Source organism: Tursiops truncatus, chromosome 15 (assembly GCF_011762595.2).
Source record: "Tursiops truncatus isolate mTurTru1 chromosome 15, mTurTru1.mat.Y, whole genome shotgun sequence".
In the NCBI taxonomy this organism is placed as follows: domain Eukaryota; kingdom Metazoa; phylum Chordata; class Mammalia; order Artiodactyla; family Delphinidae; genus Tursiops; species Tursiops truncatus.
The window spans coordinates 81,453,709-81,480,811 of record NC_047048.1 but is presented as its reverse complement, the minus strand read 5'-3'; the positions used below and the strand labels follow the sequence as shown (position 1 = coordinate 81,480,811).

The 27,103-nt window shown below is 49.7% G+C and overlaps 1 protein-coding gene across 1 annotated transcript; it reads right to left on the bottom strand.

The window, feature by feature from the left end:
- Positions 1–799: 799 nt before the first annotated feature.
- On the bottom strand, positions 800–11,031 carry CIMIP1 (ciliary microtubule inner protein 1). Its single transcript, XM_004312195.2, has 4 exons — positions 10,922–11,031; positions 8,873–8,954; positions 7,147–7,248; positions 800–1,212 (listed from the first exon to the last, which is right to left on the bottom strand). The coding sequence occupies exons 1-4, from the start codon at positions 11,026–11,028 to the stop codon at positions 1,051–1,053; spliced, it is 453 nt and encodes a 150-aa protein (XP_004312243.1). The 5' UTR covers positions 11,029–11,031; the 3' UTR covers positions 800–1,050.
- Positions 11,032–27,103: the final 16,072 nt, after the last annotated feature.

Below are 27,103 nucleotides of genomic sequence, written 5' to 3'. Positions count from 1 at the left end.
CACTGGACCAACCAGAGGGAGGAAGGAACGTGACTCCACGGACGGCAGGTGACTGACATGGCGGCCCCCCACCTCTGCCCACCCCAGGTGTGAAGGAAGCACCACCCTCTGCTGCTCAGAATCGAAACACCGACCCGCCTTCACAGACCACCTACAAACTCTCTGCTTGCCTACTCCCTGGGGTCCGGTGGGCGGGGCCTCAGGACCTGCTGGCTCCTCCTTGCTGCCCTCTTTCACCAACTGGACAGCGCACTCTCCACCCCCAGCCCCATCTGTAGGAGGTGAAGCAAAGCCTCAGGGACAGGCAGGGACCGGAAATCAAATGTTGACCAAGGGGTTAATGTCAAACGTCCCCGGGGGAACGGACGATGGCCTCGTTGGTCATCTCGGCAGCAGCTCGGCTGCTGTCTGCGTGGTGATGGGGGTCGGGGGCGGGGTGGACCAGGTAATCGGAGAAGGTTTTCTACGGAGTGCTTGGGAAACCCATCCTCTCCAGGAAATCCACACTCAACGGCGCATCTTGTGCCCGTCTTTGCTTTAAAGCTGTTGACGTATTGCAGATATCCTGGGGAAGGAGTGTCGAGGGACGCTCAAAGCGCTTTATTCCTCCTGAAAAGCAGGCCCAGGGGGATTTGGGTACAGAAACACCTGGCCAACAACCTCATTACAACAAGGATGCTGAGAAGGGGGATTGAAGGTGACATTAAAGGGTTTAGACAAATATTTAAAAATGGAATCACATCGTGTTTTTAAAAGCTATACCTAGAAATTCCCATGGTATTAAAAAAAATCAGAGGGTCTAGTTTGCTTTATTCATTGCATTAGCCAAGAATGAATATGCTACAAGAATGTTCCGGAAGGGAGGCATTGATGAATTGAAAACGTCTAAGGGCTGTTTTGTGTTCTTTGCAACAATATCCCATGAGCAGATGTGGAGGGGAACCCTGTCCTTGGTGGGGAGGCCGGGGAGCTCTTCCTTTCCTGGGCATGGGCACCGGCATCTGGCGGTCCACCCTTCCTTGCCCCAGGGGCCGGGGTCTCTGTCTGGACTCAGTGGACACCTTGCTTCGGCCAGTTTAGCTCCTTGGCATACGCCCCTTTGCAGCTTCTGATCTCATGATCGTGCTCCAGACACTTGTTCAGGCCCGGAACCCCGGATCTCCAGCCGATGAAGCCCTGGGTCGTCTTTGGGACTGGGGGGGATGGGAGCACCTGGAATAGAAAGGCAGGGGGTTGAGTCGCCTTGGGCCACAGCAACACGAGGCGTGTCCACGGAGGCATCAGGATCGGTACGCCTGGTGTGGAAAAGACAGAAAGAACCACGGTACTGGCCCCCAAATAGACACATGGGTCAATGGAACAGAACGGAGAGCCCAGAAATGGACCCGCACTTCTATGGGTACTTAATCCATGACAAAGGAGGCAGAATATACAGTGGGGAAAAGGCAGCCTCCTTGATAAATGGTGCTGGGAAAACGGGACAGCAACGTGCAAAAGAAGCGAACTGGTCTACTTCTCACACCATGCACAAAACTAAACTCAAATGGATTAAAGACTTAAAGGTAAGACCTGAAACCATAAAACTTCTAGAAGAAAACATAGGCAGCACACTCTTTGACATTGGTCTTAGCAATATTTGTTTGGATATGTCTCCTCAGGCAAGGGAAAAATAAACAAATGGGACTACGTCAAACTCAAAGGCACCTTCTGCACAGAGAAGGAAACTGTCAACAGAACAAAAAGGCCACCTACCGAATGGGGGAAGATATTTGCAAACGTATGTGATAAAGGGTTAATATCCAAGATATGCAAAGAACTCATACAACCCGGCATCAAAAAAACAAACAACCTGATTAAAAAATGGGCAGAGGACCTGAATAAACATTTTCCAAAGAAGATGTACAAGTAGTTAACAGTCACATTAAAAGATGCTCACTGTCACTAATCATCACACCTGTCAGAGTCACCATCATCAAAAAGACAACAAATGACAAGTGCTGGCAAGGATGTGGAGACGAGGGAACCCTCCTGTGCTGTTGGTGGGAATGGAAATTGGTGCAGCCACTGTGGAGAACAGTATGGAGGTTTGTCAAAAAATTAAAAATAGAACTATCATACTATCCAGGAATTCCACCCCTGGGTACTTACCTAAAGTAAATGAAAACACTAATTTGAAAAGATACATGCAGCTCTATGTTCATTGAACCAGTATTTACAATAGCCAAGATAAGGAAGCAACCGAAGTGCCCATCAACAGATGACTGGATAAAGATGTGGTCTATATACACAATGGAATATTATTCAGCCATAAAAATTAATGAAATCTTCCCATTTGTGACAACATAGATGGGCACTTAAAAGTGAAGTAAGTCAGACAGAGAAAGACAAATACTGCATGATTTTACTTACATGTGGAGTCTAAAAAAACAAAACAAATGGACAAAAATAAACAGAAACAGAGTCATAGAAACAGAGAACAAACAGATGGTTGCCAAAGGGGTGGTGGAGGAGGAGAGGAATGGGTGAGGGAGAGTAAAAGGGACAAACTTGCAGATGCAAAATAAATGAGTCACAGGGATGAAATGTACAGTGTGGGGAACATAGTCAGTAATTATGCAATATCTTTGTATGGTGACAGATCGTAACGAGACTTACGGTGATCATTTTGAAATGTTTAGAAATATTGAATCACTGTGTTGTATAATAAGGACGAACATAGTGTTGTGGGTCAATTGGACTTCAAAAACAAAGAAACTCGTAGAAAAAGAGGTCAGATTTGCGGTTACCAGAGGTGGGGGTGGGGGAGGGGGAATTGGATGAAGGTGGTCAAAAGGAACAGACTTCCAGTTATAAGACAAACAAGTGCCAGGGATGTAACGTACAACAGGATAAATATTAGGAGCACTGCTCTACGTTATATATGGAAGCTGTTAAGAGAGTGAATACTAAGAATTCTCATCACAAGGAGAAAATAATTTTGTTTCTATTTCTTAAATTTGGTATCTATATGAGAAGATGGACATTCGCTAAACTTATTGCGATAATTGTCTCATGGTGTACGTAAGTCAACTCATGATGCTGCACAACTTATACTTACTTAGTACTGTATGTCAATTATAGCTTAATAAAACTGGAAGAAAAAATTAGAAAGAAAAGACAGAAAGAAGAGCCAGGGTCCCTAAGTAAGGTGCGCTGAACGTAAGCGCGCTCCGATCAGCTGGCCTCGGAGATCACATTTTCCCTGAAAGTAACGATCACCAAACATGTCTCTTTATCTCGTAATGCTTAACACATTTAATTCACGACCCAAGGAAATAATTTTTATTTGGTAGAAGAGCGAAAAAGAGAAAAAAGTAAGGTGCAGAAATATCAAATACTACAGTTCACAGTGCCCTTTATAAAATACGTGGCAACATTGTCAGATGGTATCCTGGTGGTTATAGGTTTGATTAGAAGGTTTTACGATACGTGTGTGTACACGCACACACACACCCAAACCATAGATGCCACAGGAATGAAAAACAATTGAATTTAATTAAAAACCAGAAGGGAAATGGGATTCTATCTGAAATGAAAAAAACCCCACAATTTTGTTTGTCAATTCCTTGAAATTTGGAAAATTTTTGGAAAATGAGGCTAAATGTTTATGCCGGTTTCTCCCTTCCATTTGGAATAATCTTCTGTTCTGCTCTTACGGGGGGATTTGAACCAAGCCAGCAGTGAGGAATATTTGTTCCAGCAGAAGAACCGAGAGGAAGAGGTTTAGTATGCTTGGGGTTACGAGTTCACACTTGGCTCAGAGGATCTTTGAGTGAGGCGGTGGCCGGAGGGGACGGTCCTGGTGGATGAAGCCCCTTAACATATATTCTTGCTGAGGTATTAAAATGAATCTCTTGAGAGCCCCCATGCAGGGAGGGCCATGAACATACGCCAACGAGGCCAGAATTTCCTCCAGCGAGCCAGTTCTCCACGATGCTGGGACCTCGGGAACACACGGGACCAGCCTTCAAGTCTATCTCCAACTGGTAAGAGAAATGCAGTCAGAACCCACCCTGGGATGCCACACTTCACCCACCAGATGAAGAGATGAAAACACCACCGTGAACGAGCTTATGGGAGAATCTGTTGTTAATTCTCTGTGAAGGGCAATCTTACCGTCATCTACGAAAAATGAAAATGCAAACGCTCTTTGACCTGACAGTCCATCCCTAGGCATTTATCCTAAGACATCCTAATACCTGCACACGCACATACCAAGGCCCTGTTTGTCATAGCCAATGCCTGGACACAGCCTACGTGTCCATCCACGGGGACCCGTTCAGCCACAGCCCCTCCACACCGCGGAAAACTACGCAGCAGTTTAAAAGAATGAGGTCGCTCTCTATATTCTCAGATGGAACGACTCTGAAGACAAACTGCTAAGAGAAAAAAAGATGCATAAAAGATGTAAAATATGGTATAATTTGTGTACGAAGGAAAAAGGGCTAGAACCCTCCACATCCACTTGGATAGACATATTGCATCAGGGGAAGGGTGCAGAGACGGGGGGCAACAGCTCTCAGGACTCGGGGGATGGAAGGAGGCTTTTCACGGCATTGCCCTTTGGGGTATAGGATGCCTGTTAAACCATAAATGTATTTTTTTTTTTTTTGCGGTACGCGGGCCTCTCACTGCTGTGGCCTCTCCCGCTGCGGAGCACAGGCTCCGGACGCGCAGGCTCAGCGGCCATGGCTCACGGGCCCAGCCGCTCCACGGCATGTGGGATCTTCCCGGACCAGGGCACGAACCCGTGTCCCCTGCATCGGCAGGCGGACCCCCAACCACCGCGCCACCAGGGAAGCCCCATAAATGTATTTTTAAGGGGTCTATCCACCTGAAGAGGGGATGGGAAGGAGGAAGACGGGAGCCATTTCTTCGGCAAGGAAGGAAGCTCAGAGGGAAACAAGCAAAGTACCTTTCTCTGCTGGATCGTGAGACTGACCCTCCACTCCTTCCCCCGTCCACCCCCCAGGCTCTGACAGGGGTGTGGCTTCCACACCTGGCCTTCTCCTGAGCAGAGGCTCACACAGGGAGAAATCATGTTCCGTTTTGTTCTGGTCCCAGGACAGTTCCTCTCTTCTCCCCCCAGAAGGGGATGCTGTTCTGCTCTCTAGGTGGGAGCACCTCCTTTGAAAAGATGATGATTCTGGTGACAGCCGCCACCCAGCCTGAACAGGCACAGGGGCCATTTGTCAGGATGGCGGAAGGAGGGGCCCAGCTTCCCCCGGAGAAAGGCACTTACGGGGACCGCTCGTGGCCAGGAGAGACAGCAGGGTCCCTCGGGGACCTCGGGGTGGAGGCGGGGGTAGGGAGGTGGCAGAATTAAAACCCAGCAGTGGAGAAATAGCAGAGCCTCTACCTGCCCCGCTTGCCCTGTCGCTGGCCAGCCCGAGGGTTCCAGTCGGAGTTTGTGCGGGCAGAGCGGGTTCCCCACGTGTGTGGTTCATTTGAACAACCACTGCATTTCTGGGCACGTCTCCCAATAAACTTACGGACCGGGAGCAAAACACTGTGTCTACAAGGCTGCTCCTTGCAAACTGGGTACAACCTAGACGTCCAGAGATCGGGGAAGGGTATACAAATCATGGTCGACCCGTACAATGGAGAAAAATGCAGTCAGTAACGTAATATGATTTGGAGTGCTGTAATTTACTGCATGGAAAGATATATAGGGCATATTGTTAAGTGAAAAAAGATTACAAAGCAGCCTGTGGGGTTTGATTTTTAAATATATATATATATATATATATATATATATATATATGCATGTGTGTGTATGTGTGTGTGTTTATTGAAGGAGCAGTCAAAAAATAACATTTAAGAGTATGGCTCTGGAATCAGACCCACCTGACCTTGGGAAAGTTATTCAGCCTTTGTCAGCTTCAGTTTCCTCATCTACCAAATGGGTTTGATGGCCATTATAGCCACTTTCCAGGGATGTTGTGGACATAAGATAACCATGTAAAGCACTCAGTATGGGGAGCAACTAAAGGACAGTAATAAAATAAGAGCTAGGGCTTCCCTGGTGGCGCAGTGGTTGAGAGTCCACCTGCCGATGCAGGGGACGCGGGTTCGTGCCCTGGTCCGGGAAGATCCCACATGCCGCGGAGCAGCTGGGCCCGTGAGCCATGGCCGCTGAGCCTGCGCGTCCGGAGCCTGTGCTCCGCAACGGGAGAGGCCACGGCAGTGAGAGGCCCACGTACCGCAAAAAAAAAAAAAAAAAAAAAAAGAGCTAGCATTTATTGGTGGTATATGGAGGCATAGAAAACATCTGGAAGGAACTCCCCAAAATGTTAACCATGGGTCAGGGTACATACAGATGTTTTAATGTATGATTTATATTTTGCTGTATTTCTAGAAAAATCACTGAGCCTCTATTGTTGTATAATCGGGGGGAACCCTCTCAATATCTCAGTGGAATGCATTCATTCATTCATTCATTCATTCGGCTAACAGATCGTACCCACTGACCACCCACTACGAACGAGCTGGCCACCCCATCAGACCCTGAGGGCGTCAGGAAAAGAAAATGCAGAGCCTAACACCCCCACCCCTGGCCGCCTTCATCCTGAGTTTTCATCCGCTCTCCCCATCAGGACACAGAAATGCCTTCTCCGTAGCTGGGCAGAGAGCAGAACCCAGGATTAAAGTGACAGATGCATGAGAGGAGACCCAGGGACATACAGAGCTCAGCAACTTCTAGAGACATCTACCCTACATCCACAGCTGATGGGTCTCAGGTGGGAACACCATCTAAGTCTTCACCCCTCTGGACAGCCTGGTCCCTCACTCAGCAACAAGAGCAATCTCTTAAAAAGGCAATTCTCAACACGCCGTGGCCCTGCTTCCCACTGCAAATCGGGCTCAAATCCCAACTCCTTCCTCTGGCCTCTGAGGTCCCGCCCGTGTAGGGACCGGTAACCCGCTGTGTCTTGCATGTGTGCGCTTGGAAAGGGCTGGAAACCTGCCTCCCCGCAGGCCGGGCGCCGCTGTGTTCTTACCTGTGCAGGTGGCTGGGCCCACCAGGAGCAACACAGGAGAAACACCGTCTCCGGTGGGGTTGATTTCTTACTTAGGAAAGCAAGTACTTAAAAGGACTTTGCGAACCTTGATGTATTTCTCCACTGGGGTCACTGGCCGGATGCGGAAGCGCTCGGGAAGCTCGATTTTGGGCTTTGGGGTGGCAGGCTCTTCTTCACGCTCGATCAGCTGAAACACAATCCCCAGGGATGGGGCCCCGCAGGCTGAGACCTTGGAAGCTTCCCCTCACTGCCCCCCCAGGACAAGGCACTTTACAGGTTAGGTGGTGCTCAGATCACAGTTAGAAAGAGGTGGCGTGGGGACTGGCCAACAGGCCAGCTCAGCCCCAGGCCCTTGCAGACTGCCTGTTTACAGCCCTGCTGAGTGATTTGAGAACACGTCACAGGTTATGGACTTAGACTAAAACATGGCAGCAAGGTTCAGGACCAACCTGTAAACTGTGAGGAGAGCTTCCATCCCCCCTTTTAATTTTTAAAGCAACTTTGAACCCTTCAAAAACCCAATTTAATTACACATAAGGAATATTAATATAGACTCTTTTATGCATATTATATTAATAAGGACTCATTTTAGGCATAAAATTTCAAATTGTGTAACTCTCTAAGTATTAAAAAAACTCATTAAGAGTGGCATAATTTCAGCGCTAGTGGGACGGGGTGAATTACAAAGGGGCTTTACGCTGCCTAGAATCATGGACATTTTGAATTATGTGGCCTTTGTGCGATTCTGCCTCCCCAGAGAAATGTGGTTTCCTCATGTTGTGTCCTGGAGATCACGTGGAAGGTTGCAAACCACTGGCCGCAATCCCAGTGAAGCTCACACAAGCATTCTGCGAGCCTGTTGGCGTCTTATAAATCCAAGCCACTATTCTAGACTCAGAGATTTCATGAAAGCGTCTGGATTTCTGGACTCTTATTTTATTTTTTTTGCGGTACGCGGGCCTCTCACTGCTGTGGCCTCTCCCGTTGCGGAGCACAGGCTCCGGACGCGCAGGCTCAGTGGCCATGGCTCACGGGCCCAGCCGCTCCGCGGCATGTGGGATCCTCCCGGACCGGGGCACGAACCCGTGTCCCCTGCATCGGCAGGCGGACTCTCAACCACTGCGCCACCGGGGAAGCCCTGGACTCTTCTCGAACAGTCAGAAAATACAGCCAGTCTGCTTGCCTGGTAGCCCTCAGCTGGGCTGATGGTGGCTGCCTCTGGATGGGGTCAGTGGTCTCTTTGCTGGTGTCCCCATCACTCCCTATTAATTATGCCTGGTCCTTTTCCTTGTTTCTGTTTCCTATCTGGTGTAGGAAATACCAAGAGTATTTTCCTAATAATCGTGCCGATATTCACTTGGCCTCTCCTCTCTTTCCATCTGAACGTCACAGTCACTCAGTGAGGCAGTGAGGACTGTCACCCCATTTTACAGATGGGAATTCCAAGGCCGAGTGGCCCTGGAATCAGCCAGACCAGCATCTCCCCTTGGTGCCTCTCTTTCTGAGCTGTGTGACTTTGCACTTCTTTGAGCTCAAATTCCTCATTTGGAAAATGGACATCAAAGAGCACGCCCCTCCGCACAGGGGTTGTCGTGTGGGTTCAATGAGCTGGTTCGGATGAAGCACGTAGAACGTGCCTGGCACATAGTAAGTACTCAATAAATTTGTGAATGGGAGGAAAATTCAGGTGTCAGCCGTCTTCGCCTACAACATGCTCTTTAATTTATTCTTGCAAATTATACACTTCATAACCATTTATTCTTGGAAATGATTGATTCTATAACCTCCGAGCTCATCAAATTTACATTTACCTCCTCGAGGGGGGTCGTTAAAAATCCCCAGTTCGTTGCCCAGTTTTGCCGTGCCTCGTTTTCAGCCTTCAGGCGGTACGTCCTGAAAAAGAAAGCTCTTAAATGCCAGACATTTGAAAAGGGTTAAAGTAGCAAACCCTAAGGTGCAATGGGGAGAATTTTACATTCTTCAATGCATCTGGACTGAAGGATGATTCCGTGTCAGGGAGGAAGCAGGAGTCCCTGTCGCTGGGGACTTCCCACTAATGTAAGGAAGACACATGTCTAAGAACCAGAGATGCTGGTTGGGTGGTACATTGGGGAGCAGACAGAACTGGGGCTGACTCTGCCCGAGGGGTCATCTAGGAATGGAATCCTTGTTTTGGGGGCCCCTGGACCTATAGTAATGGGGGAGTGTTAAATCATTATGGAGGTACATATAAGGTTCCTTTGTTTTCAGAGCAAGGACCAGGCCAGAGTGAGTGAGTCCCTGGGATGCAAAATTTAAGGAGGTGCCCACTCTCAGGTTCCTGCAAGCACAGAGCCAGCACCTGCATGATCTTGAGATGGAGTCCCCCCCTTAACTATTGCACTCCAGATGCCTCACTCATCCCACCCTAATCCTGGCCCTGCTTTTGCTCCACATTGAATATAATTTATACATAACTACCTAGGAGCTGAACTGAATTGCAATTGAAGAGCGGGTGTGTTGCATTTTGCAAAAATCTGATTAAACATTTATTCATTTTGATTTTCAAGTTTCTTTTCCTATTTTGGAAGCAATATCTGCACCCCAAGCCCCCTCTGATGTCTCAACAGTTTCAGAGGCCCTGGCCAAACTCTTTCCCTGGACACTGAGCATCTGAAGCAGAGTCTATTTCCAAGGGAGCTGTAACATGAGACAAAAATATGAGCCATATATGTAATTTAAAATTTTCTAGAGCCACATTTTAAAAAAAGTAAAAATAAACAGGTAAACTTAATTTTGGTATCACTTTTTAGGGGCATGAAGTTTTCGAAATCTAGTATTTTACATTTACAGCTCATCCCAATTTGGAATAACCACGTTTCAAGTGTCCAAGTTTGGACATGGGACAGAACAGTCTAAGGGCTTAATTGGCTCTGTTCACACAGGAGGGGCCATCTGATTTGGGTCTTGAAGGATGAGTAGGAGTTTGTTTGGTGGGGGAAGAGAGAAAAGGGCATTCTAGGCAGAGCAAACAGACCCTGCTAATACCCTGCTAGGTAGTATTTCCTATAGTGGGTACTTGGATAAAAATAAAGATTTAAAAAATAATAATAGCATGTATTTATTGCAAATAATACTGGCTTTCCATTTTCAAGAGTGATATAAAGTTTCCTATAAAAATAAGTTCACTAAGTGAAACAAAGCTAATTTAAAGAAAAATATGAAGTGACTATTACAGGGTTTTCAAGGAAATGGTAAAAGTCATAGAGATGACAATAGGATAACTGAAGTTTAAGAGGTGAGCCATGATGGTTTGTTGTTGCTAATATTTACTTACTTGCATCTAAATTAGTAACTTCCCATACCCGTTAAAACTTCAAAGAGATGGGATACTATTTAGCAATGGGATAGAATGCCAAATAAAAACATTCATTACAGATGTCTGCTGAACATAAGTCTTTGAGAAAACGGATCTATTCTTTAAATTAAAGCTTCTTGTTCAAAAACCAGGACAAGCAAGCGAGAATGTGACGTGCTCTCATTCGAACTGAACAAACATTAAGATGTTTTAAGCATTTGGTAAATATTAAAAATAAGCACACATCAGTCGTATCTCAACAAGCAAAGCTTTGCAGCGGGTTGTAACGGCAGATGCAAACTCTTTCACGCCTTTGTGGTGTGCCTAAGAAAAGAAAAAGAAAGGCTCTTTCGTCCCTAACACTGCCCGCTTTCCGCAAGGCCCCCCGACCCCCTCCAGGGCACGCTCTTCGCGCCCAGAGGTCGATCACCTCCAGGACTTGGTGGGGAAACTGAGGCGGCCAGGTTGAACACTTCAGGTGGGAACGGCCCAGCCCACTGGGTTCCCGGTTCCCGGGCGTTACCAGATCTCGTCCTGGGCCACGAGGTTCATGCGCTCGGCCTCGGCCCTGCTCATGGGCTTCTGCGCCATGGGGCCTGGGGTCTTGGAGCGCCCGGCACCCTCGGCCATTGGGTTCAGCGTCTCACGTCGCCTAGGAGACGGGTTGCCAAGCAACGCAGGACGCGCAGGCAGAGGCGGCGCAGCACCTGGCGAGGTTGTGGCCGCCTGGCTCCGCGGCTTCCGTGCGCCCACTGCCAATCTCAGTCCGCAGCTGCGCTCTTCGCCCGCCTCCCTGCCCACCTGCCGGCTCGCGGGCGCAGCAGCCCTTCTCTGCGGAAAACCTTGGGGAAACCTCAAGACCTTACATTCCCTCCTCCCTTTAAAATTGAGACCTGCAAGTATACAGGCCAAGTGGACCAACCCTAAGCGTACCGAGCTTAATGGATTCCGTCATAGAGACCCCTGTAGCCACCGCCTGGGTTACGAAATAGGTCACTCGACGCCCCGCCCCCCAGCGCCCGTCGACTTTTCTCGGCAGAGATTTGTTTCATCACAATTTGAACTTTGTGTAAGCGGAATCATCCTGGTGTCGTTTTTGCCTGGCTTCCTTGGTCCAGTGTTACGTTTGAGTGGTTCATCCATGTCGCTGCGAGTAGCCGGGGTGTGTTCACTTCGATGTGGGCGTCACTGGGGCTGAGTTTTGGGGCCTCCATGAAAGTGCTGCTGTGAGTTTCAGCGCACATGGCTTTTGGAGAACATATGCATGCATTTCTTTGGCATGCACTCTTTATAACCATCTCCAAATGCAATTCAAAGATAATATTGCCTCCAGACCCTACACCCCACACTCTGTCTTTCACGCCCATCAACACCAATCCCCCATCATTAGGATGCTCAATGGGTATTTGTTGACTGACTCAGCGACGACCACCCCCCCCCCCCCCCCCGACTTCCATCACACCACATTGTCATAGGCCGGGGCTGGAAAATGTGTCTAAAAAACAGAATGTGCATCCTCTGCGTAGGGCAGGGGAATGTTCCTCTGCCTGAGAGCCACGAGATGCACAGGCGTCCAGAGCCTCATGGCACCGAGAGAAGGAGGCAGCAAGCTTCCGCTGACCTACAGGTCATCTCTGGACGATTAGCAAGAGCCTCGGAGAGGACGTGGGTGCTTTCATCTCCTCACTGGGTATCGGCTATCCTCCCTGGCGGGCCTCCCTGACTCTCTATTCCTGACCTCCTCCTTATCCACAGATTTGTGCTTTTATGGGGATGTTTTGAGGATGTGTTTTCCCCTCTTGATGACGTTCCCCACACCCTAGGTGTGTGATGCTCTTCTTGGCTGCTGGAAATGCTGGGTGGAGGCCCAGGATTGGGGTGGTCCCTACTGCTGCCGCAGCTGAAATAGTGAGGGGGCAGGCAGGGGCTGGAATCAGAGCTGCAGAGATTCATCAGGGTGATGTGTAGCACGCTGTGGCCATGGCTGAGCAAGCCAGCCCACCAGGCTGGGTCTCCAGCTGGGCCCGGGATTTTCTTCCTGGCCCTTTCTCTGAGGTTGCCATTCCTACAACGGGAGGGAAGGTATCCTGGGAAGAATTGTGAACAGTAGATGGCTAGGAAGAGAAGAGGACCCATCATGCAGCGGGGCAAAGTCTGCTTCTCTCTTGGGAAGCTTCTAAGATGATTCTGTTAAAATGATTAACTAAGCATAAATTCGTTTACTGAAAGTCTGTATGCCAGACACCAAGAGTTCATTCATTCTACAAATGTTTGCTGAGCACCTCCTGTGTGCCTGGGGATCCAGGAGGGAACACGACTGGCAAAGTCATTGCCCTCCTGGGGCTGACTTGTCTGGAGGGAAGACACAGAATGAAGCAAGTGAAGACAGATAAACAAACGCACCATAACCCCAGGGAGAGATGCGTGCTGTCAAGGAAGTTACATCAGGGAAGCAGGCTGGAGGTGGCAGAGTCAAGTGAAGGGGTACGGAAGGGACGACCCTAAGTGGGGGGCCAGGAAAGGCCTCTCTGAGGAGGGGACGCCTGAGCACAGAGCTGGAGAGGGAGGGACCCATGCAAAGGGGTCAGAAGAGTTTTCCATGGAGGAGGGAAGTGCAGGGCAAAGGTCCTGAGGTAGAACAAGCCCAGGCTGTTTGAAGACCAATAAGGAGGCCAGTATAGCTGGAGAGCTCCCTGCAAAGTGTGGCTGGGTGCAGAAATGAGAAAGCAAGCAGAACTTCTCCCAGGAGTTCAGTTAAGCAGGGACACGGATGTGGATGCAGCTTCATATATGAAATAACAGTAGGATGAGAGCATCCCAGATGAGGCAGAAAAGTGCAGAGGAGGTGATGAGTGAGTGGGGTTTTGAAGGTTGAATAAGAGTTTGCCAGTCTTGCCCATTCTCCTCAGAAATATCTGCACAAGGCACCCTGGGGGATGGGTCCAGGTGGAGAAATGGGTAGAGAATTATGGTTAAGTGCGCAGGCTTTGGGATTGGATGTGGGCTCAAGTTCTGGCTCTGCTGTGTACCATCTCAGCGGCCGTGGGCAAGCTGGTTAACCTCTCTGAGCCCCAGTTTCCTCACCTGTAAAATGAGCTTGTAGGGATCTTAGCAGGCTGTGAGGAGGAAATGTAAAGGGCTCCACACGGTGCCTGGAAGGCTGGTGCTCACCGATAACAGCGAGTGTTACCCAAGGAATAGCATCTTGGTAGCCTTGGCTTGGGAAGGGTCCTTGGCCCAAGACACAAAGGTTGGGGGGACAGTGTAGGCAGACGGAAATGGGGCTTTGGTTGGAACTGGGGTTGACTTCTTGAGGATGTCAGTTTTGAATAAGAGGCTGTGTATGGCTGGTGGACTGGCCTGGAAGGCGAGATTCCTTCTTTCCTGAGAAGTGAGAGAGGAACCCGAGCTACGCTGGCCCGGGGTCCTCCCCGGGCCCCACCCTCATGGTGCAGCGTTCACCAGGTCCTGGCTGGACGCTTCCCTCAGCCTCTAACTTCATGGAGATTCACAGACTTCGTGGAGGAAGGGTTCACTCGTGACCAGGTCACAGAAGGGAAACCTGCCTCAAACAATAGGTGGAAGAGAAAGGATTTGAACCAAACCCCAAAGCCACCCCCTGCGTCTTACCATAAACTCCTGTCTTAGAGGACCGCTCTTCCTTGCCAGGGGCAGGACCCTCCGGAAGGTGCAGAGTCAACATAGCCTGGCTTTCCTCTCTCTCTTGACCAGCGAGGAGGCCCTCTTCTCTCTGGATGATTTCCCAGTGGCTGAAGCTTAGCTGTGAGGGTCGAATCTGCTCAGCAAGTGACAGCTGGGGAAGGAGCCCGGGCCTGGTCTTCCTGAGGTGATGTCTGTGGAAGGCAGGGTTTCTCCTTGGAGCAACACTTGCTGTGCCTCCAGGCAGCCAAAGCTGAGAGGGGATTGAGATCACACAGGGACCCCAGACACCAGCTCCCCGGACCTCCCTGAAGGCTCCTTCCTGACCGATGGGCTCGGGACTTGCATCTAAGCAAGATACTTCTGGACTCACTGTCCTGTCGGAGTGCGTAGTATCAATCCTTAATTAGCATAACCACCGGAACCTTCTATCAGTAGGGTTGCGAGATTTAGCATATAGAAATACAGGACGTAAGTTTGAATTTCATGGAGCACACCCATACTGTACTATCTGCTAAGAAATTATGTATTTATTAAAAAGAGCTCGGCATCCGTAGCTTACGTGACCACCCTACCCTCAGGGAGTTTCTTCACCAGTGTGCCTACCATGCTTAGCAAATGAATACATTTGCCTTATAGGAAATTCTCTTGATTTTTTACTTCTGGTGGTCTGTGTTTCTTTGCTTTATACATATCTCCTTCTTTCCTGGTTCTGGGGGTCGAGCCCTCCTCCCTATATCCGAAACAAGAAATTCATGGACCTCTGACAGACACAATTTATTCACCTAATGCTGTTAGTTTATTTTATTTGGGAAAAGTGTTTTGCAGCATATATATATATATATTTTTTTAATTTATTGATTTACACTTGCGTTGGGTCTCCATTGCTGTGTGCGGGCTTCTCTCCTTGCGGTGGCTTCTCTTGTTGCAGGACATAGGCTGTAGGCGCGCGGGCTTCAGTAGTTGTGGCACACGGGCTCAGTAGTTGTGGCTTGTGGGCTCTAGAGCACAGGCTCAGTAGTTGTGGCACATGGACTTAGTTGCTCCGCGGTGTGTGGGATCTTCCCAGACCAGGACTCGAACCCGTGTGCCCTGCATTGGCAGGCGGATTCTTAACCACTGCGCCACCGGGGAAGCCCCTGCAGTGTAGATTTCAAACAGGAAGTTTGAAGGGAGAGCTGAGGGAGAAGAAGGCCGCACTTGTTGATTATCCCTGGGAAATGGAGACAATATTTACAGCTTGCAGAGGGTTTGCCATGTTCCTGTATATTAATATTTTTGGCCCTCTCAGCATTCTGGGGCCGTTGATTTCTCATTTTGTATTTTTTTCATCTTGCTGTTGCTTTTTAAAACATTCCAACAACTGGAGCTAACTGCTTCTTTTTAGTTTTTAAGCTTAAACAGTTTTCCTTTTTATTGTATGATTTTTTATTTTAACCGAAGAAGGCTTTGTGTGGGGAGAGGTCCCCGCAGCCAGTGTGCCTCTCTCTCAGCGCGGGTGATTACTACCTCGACTGCACAGCAAAGACGCGGAGGCTTGAACTGAAGGTGCTAATTTGCAGGGAATGTACTTCATGGCTGAACCGAGCTTCAGCTCGGGGAGCTGGGAAGTTCCAGCCCTCACGAACACATTATGCTCTCTTTAGTGCCAGCAGAAAGAACTCTTCTCTTACTTCGCACATAAGCTACACTCCACACCCCTAAGGTAACAATGAACACATCCTCTGGGTCTTGTTGTGGAAGAAAAAAGCTGAGTTCCCCGTTGCTACCTCTCCTCCCCTCAGCACCCTAGAATTCTCTCTCCTGAGCCTGTTCAACATTTGGCATAATTATCAATTAGTACTCCAATTAGAGACCCCGCACCGGGGCAGGGGTACAGTTCGTCCTGCTCTTTCGCTCTCCCCTGCCTCTCTTGTCCCAGCTCTTAGGATGTGAGAAAAGCCCAGTCCCTGGGTGAAAAGGAAAGTGAGTCTGAATGCAAGGGAAAAGAACCGGCTTGGATTTCCAAGTGCGAACGTGGCTCGAGGATCTGGGTCATTCAGGTTGGTGAGTGCCCAGGACGCCCCTTCCGGTGGCTGTTAGGATTGGAAGCAGAAGGCGTCTGTGCATCTGCAACGAAGTGCTTGAGAAGGGTGCTAGTGAGAGATGCATATGCTCTGAGGACAGGGGCGTCATCTCTGAAGGGTTTAGACGTAGCTTTAAGTCACAAAGACTGAACTTGAATGGCAATGTAAGTGCAGTAGTTATCTATTACCCCAGAGATAGTTTGTGGAGCCGGACTGGCCACGTGGAGGACTCTGCTCCCAGAGAGGACCCGCTGCCCCGGGTTCTGCCGACAGAGGGTCAGACAGAGGGTTTTGACGGGAAAGTGGATGACTGGGATGGGAGGTGAGGAGGGATTACGGCCCACACTCATTTACTCACTGGGGGGTATCAGGCTGAGGCTTCAGCAAGATGGCTTTCATTCATTCAACCAACAACTATTCGTAGAGTCTCTTCTATGTGCTGGGCTTTGTGCCAGGCCCAGGGAACCCAACAGGGACAAGATAGGTCTAGTTCCAACCTCAGGAAGCTTCCAGTCCAATAAACAAATAAACCCGGAGAGTTTCGGCTGGGGACGAGTGTTATGAAAACGTATAAAGCGTGGTGTGGAGTCGGGGCTCTCTAGCGGGTGGTCAGGGAAGGTGGCATTTGAGCAGGGACCCATGCGGAGCATAGAGGCTACCCCCAGAAAGAGTAGAGGCTGTCCATGGGAACTGGGTCCAGCAGGCCTTGCGAGTTGGGGTGGGGAGTTGGGACTTTATTCCGACTTCAGTGGGAGATCCTTATTGCATTTGGGTAGCTCCGTCCAACACACAGGCCTTCCTGTAGGAATGATGGTCATTCTTACTTTGCAGAGGCAGACACAGAATCAGAGAAGTTAAGCCACTTGTCTGTGGTCACACAGCAGTAAAGGTAGGAAGCCAAGATCCAGATGCACCTCACCAACGACGTGGCAGATTGCAAGGAGAAAGATCACCTGGAATACCGGTTCAGGCCTCTTAGATGGTTAACAGTCAGGAATACATCGTTTCCCATGTGACGGTTTGCACAATCTTAATGCCTATAAAGGAGGCCAATAGCGTTGCGTGTTTCTACGTCCTCCCCCCTGCCACCCCTTACGCCTCACCCCTACAACCTGGGCCTGAGTGAAAGGCCCTCCGGTTGAGTACCTGCTGCGCGATTGTTAAGGACCTACCACGTGCCAAGCTCCCGGTGTGGTGGTTAGGGTCTAAGTCTCACTCCTCCCTCTAGACCCGCCACCAGCCAGGGCCCAGCACACAGTAGGCCTTCAGCAGATCCTTGTTTGGTTGCGTGAAGGCTGTTCTGACCATTCTGTGGCTACAAGCCTCGCCCAGGGTGTGAAACTGCCACACGAGAGGCTGAGAAACGTGTCAAGGTGGGGCCACCGGGACGCCGCACAGTTGATCTAAAAGGCAAGTTGGTTTTGTGCACTGATCCCTTTCTGCGTTCTTCACGCTGGTGTCTGGGGAGACATCTCGTGGCGGTTCCTGTTGCTCAAGCTCAGGTAACTTCACATAAAATGGATTTCAGATGAGAGCTTGGAGGCTCTGTGAAATCCGGAAGGCTAAGTTGGGAATAGCTGTTATTTCAGAGATTTGCTTCTGCTGTGATTATTGAGGGGCTCTGTGCGTGCCAGGTCTTTTACAGCCGGTTAATAGGAATAGCAGCTGCGGTGGCTCCCGGGTTCTGCCTAATCATCGAAGAGGCTTAAAAGGGAGCATTAGGATGGGAATCTGGGGAGACCATCCGGCACACAGCCGAGGGGGCCGCTGTCCGCAATCAGCCTCACTGCCCTTCAGTTCTTTCTCTGTGATTGGGGGACAGGGAGAGAGAGAGAGAAAGCAAGACCAGGGGAGGAGACAGCCAAGATGGAGTTCCTAAAGTTTCCGTGGTCCTCTGAGGCTGTACATTGTGGAGGTGAGCTCCTAGGCTCCAAGATATGGGAATCTCCCAGACCCTTCGGGGAGGGTGCCGGTTCCCCTGGATGAGAGAGAGCTTGGAGCCTCCAAGAAGAAATGGAAGCCCACTTCTGGGGACCCCTAAAGCCCAAATGACAAGGGCAAGACCTCTACACACCCTGTAATCAGCTCGGACTTTGTCCTAGAGTTTGCTCTGGGGAGGGGCGCACTGTGCCCTATTTTGTTTCGGTTGCTCTGGTCTGGAGAATGGACTGTATAGCAGACTGGAGGCCAGGGGGCCAGTCTGGAGGTTGGTAGTGATGCCTAGACAAGTGGTGATGAGGCCTGGGCCCAGAGAGGTGGCATCTGGGGTAGGGAGAAAGACTTAGATGTGCGGGGATAGGGAGAAATTAGGAGGACGTATCAGCCAGGACTCTTACCTGAAACTGTTATTTAGCTCCTGTATTTGAAGACTTCGGAAGCTTCAGGTAACGCTGTATCCAGGAGTTAGAGCAAGGCCATCAGGACCTGGTCTCCTCCAGCCCTGGGCTCTGCACACCTCCCTGCTGGCTCATCTCCGGCAGGCTCTTCAGGCAGTGGCCACCAGCAGCTCCAGGCTCCCGATGGACGGAGGCTCCTCCTTTCCCCATGGCTCCTACACCAGTCTCAGCATTCTCTCTGACTGGACTGTCAGAGGTGTGTGCCCGTCTCGGACAGGATCACCGCGGCCAGCAAACAGAATGAGCTGATTAATGGGCTGGGGCCACGTGTCCACTCCAGCACCTGGAGAAGTGGTCAGGGTGCGAGCAGGCAATTCTGACAAGTGTCCCTGCACAGGGTGTGGAGGCCCAGTGGGCATGGGGAAGAGGTGGACGCCACTGGTGACTTTGAGCAACACACTGAGGTGTAACCAGGGGCTGGGGCTGGGTGCCATGAACTGAGCCCGCTGACAAGGGGATAAGGGAGTGGCAAAGACGACAGTGACATGTGGACCAAATTAAACCAAAATAACCCTCTGGCTCCGCCCGACTTAGTGTTCCCTATTTACAGATTCGTGGCGGTCGGCCTTCGTTTGTCTGTAACTCAGCTGTCATTTCCACTTTATCTCTCAGTTAAGATCTTGTCACCCTGCCACGTGTTTAGCGTTCCTCGATCAGGGGAAAAGGATGAACCAGTGCAATTTTGCTTTTTATCTCCAGGGACAATCGGCTTATCACCCTGACAATAATCAGGATGGGTTTTATAGGAAAACCATTTTTCTTTGGTTCAATACAAAAAACATTTTGCAAAGAGGACTGTATTGACATGTGTGAAATGGCTTTGCGTTTCTGTGAGAAACAGAGGGCTGCTCCCGGCTTAGATCATTGCAAGGGAGATTTCATGAATGAACCTCCATGAATATGCAGCAGCGGGATCCCGAGTCGCTGGAGGTGGGGATCTTTCTTGGTGGTGCCCCTGTCCCGTGTAGTTTTCTTAGCACACCACGTGGCCCCATCACTGTGATAACCCCCAATACTTCTCCCCTCCCTGGCATTTCGTGTTGTTGCTGTTTTTTCTCCCTGGCATTTCTAACATGTTCCCTAGACCCTGTCGAGAACCCCTGAAACTTATGTTCAAAACTCACAGCATTCCCAGGGCAGATGTTCCCGTTTCCATTTTGTAGCCCTTGAGCTCAGACCGGGGACCCTGCAAGTGAGTAGGGGCTCCCTCTGTGTGTTAGAGGTGCTCGCAGGCTGGGCCGATTGCAGAAGCTCGTGAGGTTTGATAGTAAGAATAAGCATTTCCAAGCCCCAGTACGCTCATTTATTCATTTCTTTATCAGACACTTATCGACACCCTACATAGGTAAATGAGCCCCAGCTCTGCTCTCAAAGGCAATTATCCTGCAGGGTGGGGTACGGGGTTGAATAGTGTCCCCCCAGAATTCATGTTCCCCTAGAAGCTGTGAATGTGACCTTCTTTGGAAGTAGGATCTTTGCACATGTAATTAATGAAGATGAGGTCATACCGGATTGGGGGGCCCCAAGTCGGTAACTGGCGTCTTTATTAGAGGCCATATGACACGCACAGACACACACAGGGGGAAGATAGGCCATGTGGAGACAGAGGCAGAGATTGGAGTGAGGCAGCTACACTCCAAGGACACCGGGAAGCAGGCAGCCACCGGAGGCTGGAAGAGGCGAGCAAGCATCCTTCCCTCGAGCCTTTGGAGGAAACATGGCCCTACTGACACCTTGGTTTTGGACTTCCTGCCTCCAGAACGGTGAGAGAATACGCTTCTGTTGTTTTAAGCCCCCGAGTGTGTGGTCATTTGTTAACGCAGCCCCAGGAAATGAATACAGGGGACATACACGGATCTCAGCAACCACTGTGCAGGCTACTGACGGCTTGGACAGGAGACGACACAGATCCATGGGCCTCTAATCCACGTTTATAAATCCGGGAGAGCTTCCTTGGAGGAACCTGAGTAGGACGAGGAAAATGCCCAGCATAAGTGGGGCTCTGAGCAGAATGTGATCCAGTACGTTGGTCCCTGGGGAGAGGGGCTGCCTTTGCGTGTGGACTGTCAGGCATCCTCAGTGAACTGGAACCATCCTGGCCCAACACACCCTGACCCCGACTCTAGCCACCGTCACCCCACCCTCGCTGTCCCCCAGGTGACGAGGGTGCAGTGTAGAGGGAGGTGTGAGATGTGGCTGGATGGCTCCAGGGCTCGGTCCTCAGCCTCACAGACCTGGGCGCACACCACAGCCCTGCCAGCCTCTCGCTGTGAGCTCTCAGGACAACCCTCCGGCCACTTGGAGCCTCTGTCACCTCCGTAACGTGGGTAAGAGAGTGGTACCCACCTTACGGGCTCAGTGGGGAGTTAGCAGTTTGGTGCATGGACAGCCTTGGGAAAGACACCCACCTGCATCATCTGAGGGTTGTAGCATCTTCCTGGAGCAGGGGGGCCACACCCCCATGAAAGCTCCTTGTGCACGTGACCCGTACGGGGTATACTCTATAATTATAATGGGCTTTCCCTGAAGGTACAAACATTGGGCGCAGGAAGGCAGAAGGATGGAGAGCTGAGTGTAGCAGAAAAGAGTTTAGGAAGAAACACGTAACTATTGCAGAGGGGAGCTCACACAGAATGCTGAGATTTCAGGCTGCTTTGAGGATCTTCCCTGAGATGTCTGCCTGAAATGGAAATACTCCCAGGTACCTGCCCAGCCTGGTACAGAAAACATCTCAAATTACCCTGCGCTCTGTTGTGTAATTCTTTTTACTTGTAAAATGGCTACATATTAGCTCTCTTTAGATCTTCCCCAGGAAACACGGATTTCGGGAAAATTTCTGGGAAAGACTGGGCAAAAAAAACCCAGAACATTGACTTTTTCTATAAATAACTAGAAATTTTAATCAACGCAGCCCAAGCTAGAGAAAAGCTAAGTGATCTTCATCTGGGGTTGTCAGCGTTTATCAGGCACTTACTGTGTACCAGTATGCACATGTAACACTCTCTTGAATTTCCGCATTCATCCTGCAAAGTAGGTATTATTATCCCATTACGCAGATAAGGAAACTGAGGCTCAGAGCGGCTGTACTACCAGCCCAGGTCAACTAACCGTTACCGAGTCCAAGCTTGTACTGCTCACTGCACGACAGGCCAATAAATTGAGAGGAGAGTTGTCGGGGTGAGGAACTGTGACTTTATTTGGAAAGCCAGCAGACTGGAAAAAGGGTAGACTGCTATCCCAAAGAACCATCTTACCCCAGTTAGAATTCAGGCGTCTTTAATACTAAAAGAGGACGGGGGTTTTGTTGGTTGTTGCAATCTTCCTGGTGTCAGAATCCTTTGTTATTACAGGGGACCACGCGGGTCAGGTCACGATGTTCCTGCAAACTTCAAAGACAAATGTTAGTCTCCGTTCTGCAGCTTTTTATCTCAATATGAAGGGAAAAGTATTCTACCCTTAAAGGTCAAAGCCTTGAGAAGGGGCTGTCCTGGATATTTCAGGCTACAGGCAACATTCTTAACTTGTAGCAAAAGCAATAGAAGACAAAGGTTAAAGTAAAAGAAACAGATCCCATATGGAGTCAGGTTTGTTCTTCCCCATTACATAACCACCGTATGTAATGAAATCTAAAATGCCTTTGATCATGAGACACCCTGGTATTTCATGCGCCACAGACATGTAAACGGTCAAATTTGCTGCCGAGAACTTGGCCGAGAGGAAGCTGAGCGCACTAGGGTCCCGAGCTCTTGCTGTTGCTTGGGAGATGTGCTCTGGCTGGCAGGGGCTGCACGGGGTGCAGCTCAGAAAAAGCCCAGGCAGAAGGATTCTGTCCTTGTCACGCTCTACCCATGGACAGGGATGGCGGCCAGGGAATCTCTGACAGCGACGGGAGGCCTGGCTGGACCAGACAGCCTCTGGAGCCTCACAGTTGAGTCATCCTGATCTTTGCAAAGCGAACTCAGACCCGTGGGGCCAGCTCTTTGCTCCGCTCTCAGAAGAGGGAGGAATCAAACCTCCACCGCCATCTGGGTGTCAGCCTCAGTCTGCCCTTTAAGTCTGACATCCATCCAACGTAAGTTGTGTCTCAGTTTCAGAGATGTTAAAATGTGAACTAACGTGCATTTAGAATCAGCAAAACACAAGGCCTTGAACCCAGGTTGGGTGAGAACAGAGAGCGTGTCCAGCGTGAGGACCCCAGCCAGATGCAGCCCCTCCTCTGCCCTGCACCGGGCTCCTCCTCAGGGCCACATCCCTGCATTTGCACAGCGTACTTCTGTCGCTCCCTCCCCCCTCGTGCACAGGGTGGATTTCATCTCCGTGTCTCCACGAGGGGCTAGTGTTGACTGTGAGTTGCAAGGTCTTAGCAGCAGGGGCGTGGAGACAGGAGACGAAATTTCCCTGCCAGAGGTTTGCTGAAGCACTGGACACGCGGGGAATTGGGCCACACGGCGAGAGGAGGCCGTCCTCCTGGCTGCCGGGGGGTCAGGTGTTCTCGGATGACTGATGACACAGCAGTCCCCTAGAATCTCAGCTTTTGAACCAGAAAAGTGCCAGAAATCCACCCTGGAAGCCTTCAATGCTCCTGACGCCATGGTTTGTCCTGTTTAGTTCAGTTTGTGCAGAAATTCACTCAACAGAAGTTTACAAGTGTCCCGTGTGCATGTGGTGAGGGGGGAAGGCTGTGTGGTCCCTGCCTTTCTGAGACCCCCAGGTGGTGGCAGGCCCGAGGTGGACAGGGGCATGCGGCGGTGAGCGAGCCCCAGGCTGAGCCTTCAGGAGCCCCCGGCCCGCGGGGCGGATGGCGGGCTCCAGTCCATGCGGACGGTGAGGGAGGGAGCGCAGGGCTCATCGGGGACCACCCTCACCTGGTCCCGGCACAGCACGATCAAGGCGCATCCCGCCAAGGCTGAGTCACGAACGATGAGCAGGGACTAGCGGGTGGGGGCCAGGAGGGGGAGCCACTGACTCAGCACTGGGGCGGGAAGGGGCACGTCCACAGCCCCCCAGCCACGTTCCCCTCCCATCTCACCTAATCAGCACCCACCAGGCCCCCCTCTTCCACCCCTCTCCACCCGGCAGCCAGAGTGGGCTGGACACTCACAAACTGGATGGAGTCACCCTCCCTGAGTTAAGCCCCCAGTGGCCCCCTCGTTCCCAGCGGTGGTGCTGCAGTGTGGGGAGGGCTGGGCTACTGAGTGAGGCTCCTGGGGTTCGACTCCTCTTCTATTTACCAGTTGAGCAAAGTTGAGGAGATTCTTTCCTTATCTGTAAAATAGGGATCACGATGATACCCACCTTGACAGTTGTTATGGGGAAGAAATGAATTAATACCAGATGGGAAAGTCCCCACATGTGCAAAGGACAATGAAAGTACTGGCCCTTAGGGGCAGGTGGAGGCTTCTCGTGGTGGACACAGGCCCTGCCTGGGCTGACCCATTACCTCAACCCTCACCTCCACCCTCTCTCAACGCCTCCCCACAATCTCTGCTCCTGCCACACTGTCCTGGTTTCCATCAAGGAAACACTTCAGGCAAATTCCTACCTCAGGGCCTTTGCACTTGCCGTTCCCTGGCCTGGCATGTACTTTCACTTTCCTCCTCTTCCCTTAGAACATAACTCGGCTGTCACTTCCTCCAGGAAGCCTTCCCAGACCAGGCCAGATGACCTCCCCACCCTTTCATAACATCATGTCGTTTCTCTTAGAGTGTGTCCTCAGAGTTTCCATAGTTGAATTTTGCCCAACGCTGAACTCTCAGGGTCTAGGACGGTGGTGGCTCTTGACACTCCATGAATATTTGTTAAACAGATGATGGGGACAATGATGGGAGAATATCCATCTGCTGTTCTTAGCACACACTCATGCCGACCGGATCCAAAAAAACCAACCGAGTCGATGCGTGTTTTGAGCGTACGTGGAGGTGTTTGCAGAAATCAGGAAAGGGCGGGAGCAAACCAAGGCTGTCTTTGCGCCTCTGTCTCCCACCTCCTTTGGGGTTTCATGCTCGCGGCTCTGACCGCTGCAGACCAGGGAAGGTGCATACCCTTGCTGGCCGTCCCACGCCCGCACTGAACCGCTCCTGGCTCCGTCAAGCATGATGGGGCAGAAGTACGAAGGCCCAGCTTGAGTTCCTTGGCTCCTGTGGGTTTAAGTCAAGCTCTTAGTGCAATTTCAAAGTAGGTTGTGTTTTTTTTCCTTTTGGGTGTACTTTATAGAGAGCGTGTTTCAAATCAAAGAGAGAGAACATTTCCCCCTCTTCTTCTTCTCGTGAAAAGCAGGGGGTCTAAGACATTTTAATAGCTTTCATATTCCTTGCTCCAAATATATTATTTCAGCACAATAGTTTCTTTGCGGGAGAATTGCTTAAATGATTCAAAATGGATTTAAAAATATATTTCAAGTTTTAATTTTATGCACAGAACATTAATGAGCGGAGTGCCTTAGAGACTGCCTGTCAGTTTAACATATTCACAATATTCTCAACACAGATGTTATTCCTTCTAAATCCTTTCAGAGGGAAGAAACCAGTAATTTTTTTCTCGGGGGATGTCAGAAAATACATTATTTTTGAAGTTGTATTTTGATCCCAGAATTCTGCGTGAAATATCATTGCTACGGTCTGGGTTTGTCAAGTCACTTGGACGCCAAACTTTTAAAAAGTCGAGAAGGGAGAAGCAGGCGAGAACTTTTTATTTGTTTTATGTTATTCATGTTCTCTCATGAGGACTTTGAGCTGGGACAAATGAAGGTGAAATAATGAAGATTTTACCAAGCTGTGCATTTGAAAGTTTCGACATCCTTTAAGCAACAGCAAGGGGTTGAACAGATATTGGGTTTGATGCAAAAACACTTAGAAAGAGTGATTCTCATTTTTTTCTGTTTTTGTTTTGTCTGTTCAAAGATGCTGGCTGCCAGCGTCAATACTGCTGTATCTCTTTGCTTGTCAGATGATGATTCAGGCTTAGTCATTTTTGTGTATATATATGCTAGCATTGAGTTCATTTGTTTATATGTATCCATACATCAGGGAGATGCATATTCAAAGACCAATATTTTCCTCCAGGGTGCTGCTGGCAGTATATTTCTTGCTCTTACACTGAGTGTGGTATGTGTGTGGAGTGAACAACTCAGCTCCAAGTGCCCCGAGCTGTGTGGACACATGTGAAAGAACTAAGCTCTCTGAGATGCTAATCTGTGAAATGGGGTAATGACAGGTATCTTCTAGGATTCAGGCCAGGATGGTGACTGCGCTTGGGGCTCCATCTTCCATCCCTCTAACTTCCTGTTGCAGAAAGTTCAGGGAGCCTCCTAGCGGATGAGGGGCCAGTGCCAGAGGTACCCTCAGCCACCTTCTGTTTATGATGCTGGCATATCTTACTTCTTGGTATATTAGAAAGAGACTTAAAAGGTCCTTTCCCCATTTTTAACAATAAAAGAAAATGTATTTTGAAAATGATTGAAGGAATGCATAGTCACATAAAACTCTTAGAGCTCATATGGAGGGAGAGATGACCCCAGAATGGCTAGGAAAATGTGAACAGTGATGGGGAATCAACCCCTCCAGATACCAGTACGTGCTCTAAAGCAGCGGTCCCCAAACTTTTGGGCACCAGGGACCGGTTTCGTGGAAGACAATCTTTCCACGTTCAGGCGGTAATTAATGTGAGCGATGGGGAGAGGCAGATGAAGCTTTGCTGGCTTGCCACCAGCCTCCTGCTGTACGGCCCGCTTCCTAATAGGCTGCGGACCAGTAGCGGTCCCTGGCCCGGGTTTTGGGGACCCCTGTTCTAAAGGCCCTGCAAACAAGTCAGTTTTGGTGCAGGGAGCAGTACTGCCTTTCTGACTCAGATGGTGTCTATAGAGAGAGCCCATGGCATAGCTCAGTTTAGAGGAGGCAGGACGGACCCACTGGCAAGTGGGAGAAAGGGAAAATGTAACCAGTCATCCACGGCACACAGAACTAAATTCTAGAAGGGTTAACTAGGTCCAAGTAATAAATGAACAGTCATAGTATTGCAAGAAATTTACGGTACTGCATGTACAATCTAGGGGGTGGGGAGACCCTCTTAACCAAGATTGGAAACCCAGGAGCTATAAGGAAAAGATTGATTTTTTCAGACCCTATGAAATGAACAAGTTTTTCATGCCGCAGATATCACAAAGGCGCTACGCACGTGACCAATCTGGAAAAACATGTTTATAACCGAGATGTCAGACAAAGGTTAATTTCTGGGCAACACAAAATTTCCAAATAACCCACATGTGTTTAAAGTAAAAAAATGAATGTTTTTCCCCTGTCCCCAAGCCCCTTCCCTAGGGGGAATAGCTTATAACGGTTTAGTGAATGTCCTCCTGGCCACTCTTTCTCCTCCATCACACTGCAGAGGGAATGAATTTTAGTTTTCGTTTGCTCTGCAGCGATGCGAAAGCAGGAGGACCCAGTTGGACTTTCTTTTTATTGATGGTGATCTTTCCCAAGCCCGTCCTTGGCACCACGCCTATGACATCTGTGCTATTATTTACTTCATCTTTTCTTTCAAATTTTTACACACTTTTGAAAACATACATCTATTCAAAATGGAAAC